The sequence below is a fragment of the Cyprinus carpio genome, chromosome A13 (genome assembly GCF_018340385.1).
Source record: "Cyprinus carpio isolate SPL01 chromosome A13, ASM1834038v1, whole genome shotgun sequence".
NCBI lineage: Eukaryota > Metazoa > Chordata > Actinopteri > Cypriniformes > Cyprinidae > Cyprinus > Cyprinus carpio.
This window is the reverse complement of record NC_056584.1, coordinates 9,796,745-9,800,285: the sequence shown is the minus strand read 5'-3', so window position 1 is coordinate 9,800,285 and position 3,541 is coordinate 9,796,745. Positions and strand designations below refer to the sequence as shown.

The 3,541-nt window shown below is 36.3% G+C and overlaps 1 protein-coding gene across 1 annotated transcript; it reads right to left on the bottom strand.

The window, feature by feature from the left end:
- Window positions 1-230: 230 nt before the first annotated feature.
- Window positions 231-3,222, bottom strand: LOC109079463 (adaptor related protein complex 5 subunit sigma 1). The gene is made up of 3 exons (XM_019094613.2): window positions 2,873-3,222; window positions 2,124-2,415; window positions 231-623 (listed from the first exon to the last, which is right to left on the bottom strand). The coding sequence occupies exons 1-3, from the start codon at window positions 3,040-3,042 to the stop codon at window positions 495-497; spliced, it is 591 nt and encodes a 196-aa protein (XP_018950158.1). The 5' UTR covers window positions 3,043-3,222; the 3' UTR covers window positions 231-494.
- Between the last annotated feature and the right edge of the window lie 319 nt (window positions 3,223-3,541).

Sequence of the window (3,541 nt, the reverse complement as noted above, 5' to 3'; positions counted from 1 at the left end):
ATATTTACTGCAATGGTTTAATATTTGACCCAGCCAGACAGTAATGATCATATAAATTTAGACTTTAATTAACAAGAAACTCAATGAACAATGTTACCAATTGACCATTTATGGCCAGTTAATCAGGTACTCCAAAGTCATTCTGCCTGTGAGATTAAATGTACAAAAATAATCACTAAAAAAAACAATAAATACCACAATCTTTGCTGCTTTTTCTGGAATTTTTCTCAGAATTTTTCTGATGTCAAACTGCAATTAAAGTTTTAGAACATGTCCCTTTTGGTTTCCTCGGAGGAAAAAAATAGTTCATAATACACTTTGTGGATGCAATCTTCTACTTTTTAGACCCCCTCCTTTGAGCCGTGGCAGTGTGCATTACACCTTCAGACGAGAAACAGTTCCTCCAAATCTCCAAAATCAGAACATCTTGGATTTATCAGGCAGTTTAAATATTACTCGCAAACATTCGCGATTACACCAATAAGCACACGGTTTCATTTGCTCACGTAGCTCGCTATCTCTTTATCCAGAGCGAGGGTGAAACGGTGGTTGAGGAAGAGGAGCTGACCATGGGGAAGCAGTCTGTGCAACAATGCGTCCACTCGATCACTTTTCAGCAACACCTGAAAATAACAGCTAAGTCAGCAAGAGAGAAAAAGGGTAGCTTCAAATAATCAATAGCTTGGCAGCCTGCCTATTTACTTTGAATGCGCGTCCTTGTTCACTGTCTGACAACAACTCTAGCCCTAGTCATACAGTAATTGGAAAGAATATCATTTTTTAGTAAATTTCTGCAGAAAATACCCCTGAGCTCATTGGATTGCTTTTCTGTGAACGTATTGATCACAATGTAATCAACAGTTTATCATGTATCTCACACAGAATGAGATGTATATTATCATTTCAATTGTACCCACTGCTAGTCTTATTAGTGGGAAGAAACTAGGCCAGCAGACATAAGAAAAACTTGCACTCAGACTACTCTATAAGATTGCGGGAGTGCAACACAAGTTGTAACAATAAACGCAATACAATCATTTTCATAATCACGGCTGCATGAATCTACACAAAGATACAATGAAAACACCAAACAACTTAAATTCATTCAAATAACAGTCACTCAAACACACAATCATACATTAAAAATAACTTTTTTACATCAACAAGAACTTTTTTATTTCACAAAAATTTTTATCATTAAAAAAAAATATTAAGCAGCACAACTGTTTTCAACACAGCAAATAATAATAAAAAAATTTTTTCCTAAACATCAAATAATCACATTAAAATTTATCATGAAACATAATGTCATGACTCATGATCATGACACTGAAGACTGAAGTATTGATGCTGAAAATTCAGCTTTGCATCACAGGAATAAATTACATATTAAATATATATTTAAATAGAAAAAAGATATTTTGCATTTTAATATTTCACAATTTTATTGTTTTTAATTTGGATCAAATAAAGGCAGCCTTTGTGAGCATAAGAGACCAAAATATTCAAAAAAAATTAAAAAAAAGATAAAAAACAACTACATTTTACCAACAACTCCAAACAACTAAATACAATTAAATGTATTTTGTACACCAATATACACCTATATGCAAACACACAATAAACAGCTTAACATCCAAACATACATGCAACACATACATTCACACAGACAAGGAACTACAAGAACTACTGTCTGAAAAAAATATTGGATGTTACATTATATAAATTTTTTATACTTTTTATAAGAGAGTAACATGAGTTTCAGAGAGTAACATAAAGATGATTACTAAGGTGAATGTGTTTCCCTTTAAGTAATTGGTAAAGAAATCAGTTCAGAGATGTAAATAGTGGCAATCCGATAGAACATCATTCATTTTCAATGAGGGCTGGCAATTTCCAGCAAACAGCAGGGGCAGTTATAACACACCTCTCCTCAACAAGCCACACGATTTAAGTTATCGCTCATGGCTGGAGCACAAAACATGCTTGATTTGTTATTGTTAGTTTTACTATAACATTTTTAATCATTTTAAATTTATTTAAATTAGGTCTTGAACTCTACGTATGAGCAATAGTAATTAAGCACCCCTAATAAAATAATCATTAGTCCCAGAAAACCTCACCTCCGCACCAGGTCCAAGCAGACGTAGCTCCTCCAGGCAGTGACGTGCAATGTTACGAAGCGTTCCCTCTGCGAGCAGGAGGTTCTCGTGTGGTCTACAGACCAGAGTGAATGCTAGAGACTGAACCCCCAGCCACAGAACAACACTCCGATCTGGAAAGAGCTCTGCATTGCCCAGAGAAAACACCCCGCTGTCAGCTTCGCCCAGAGCTGCAGCCTCCTCACCCAGCACTGCCTCCACACTCGAACCGCCTGAGGCCTCCCTGCTCAGAGCCACAGCACTCCTCACCTGCCTGACAGAAGGAAAAAAGACAGCATTGTTTCCCATGGGTACACATACAAAAATGTACCAGTAACCATAGATCCTGACAAAATACCTAATGCAGTTATTGCTAATATAGACACTTGGTTTTAGTTGGATAGTTCACCCAAAAATGAATACTCTGTCATCATTTATGATTGTTTCTAACCTGTTTTTTCTTCTGTGGAACATAAAATATGTTGAGAAATGTTTTTATGCATACAATACTACAAGTCAATGGTAACCAAAACGGTTTGGTTACTAACATTCTTCAAAATATCTTTTTTTTATGTTCCACAGAAGGTCAGTCATCAAAACAACAAGATGATGATGATCACTGTAATCATAGTGGGACATCTTAATTAATATTATTTAATGTAATATTTTACAATCGTAGGCTTGATTAAAAGTAGTTGGCGGGAACGGTTAACATTGTGAATTCATCTCACCTCGCTACCACGTGAAGTCTCTCTTTCTGCATCAGTCGTCTCTGCTCCGGTGTGAAGTCACAAGCATCTCCGGTCTCCGGTCCGAACACACGCGCGTACAGTACCCGAGTCTCGCCTGCGGACAGCGCGCTCACCGGACACACCGTGTGGATTAGGAAACAAACCACCATGTCTGATTTGGCATAGCACAAACACCCGAAGAAAGCACGCACAATTATCAGATGTGCTGTAGCACGGACGCGAGGTGCCCGCGATAAAATAAACTTTGTAAATAAACTGTGTTAGAAAGTCACGATGCTATTGTTGACTCGCTCTGTCTGCACGGTTATTTCCGTGTTTGGTCATATGACTGTGAATCAGCTGATCAAGTGTGCGCAGTTCCAGTTTGTTAACTCTAGATGGCGCTCTTGGATAATTGGATGACTGATTCTTAGGACACAACTGTATTAAACCTATTTAACATTAGTGAAAGTTTTAACCAATTTATTAACCAGTTTATTTCTGTTTTTAATTCTGTTTGATTTAATTTTCTGTGATATTTGGCACATAAATACAATTTAAAACCTTGATTTGAATTATTTTAATATGCAATAGCAATAAACATTCATTAACATAAAAAAAACTATTCAGTTTCTAAAATAAAAAACAGGTAAAAGAGTTAAATGGTTT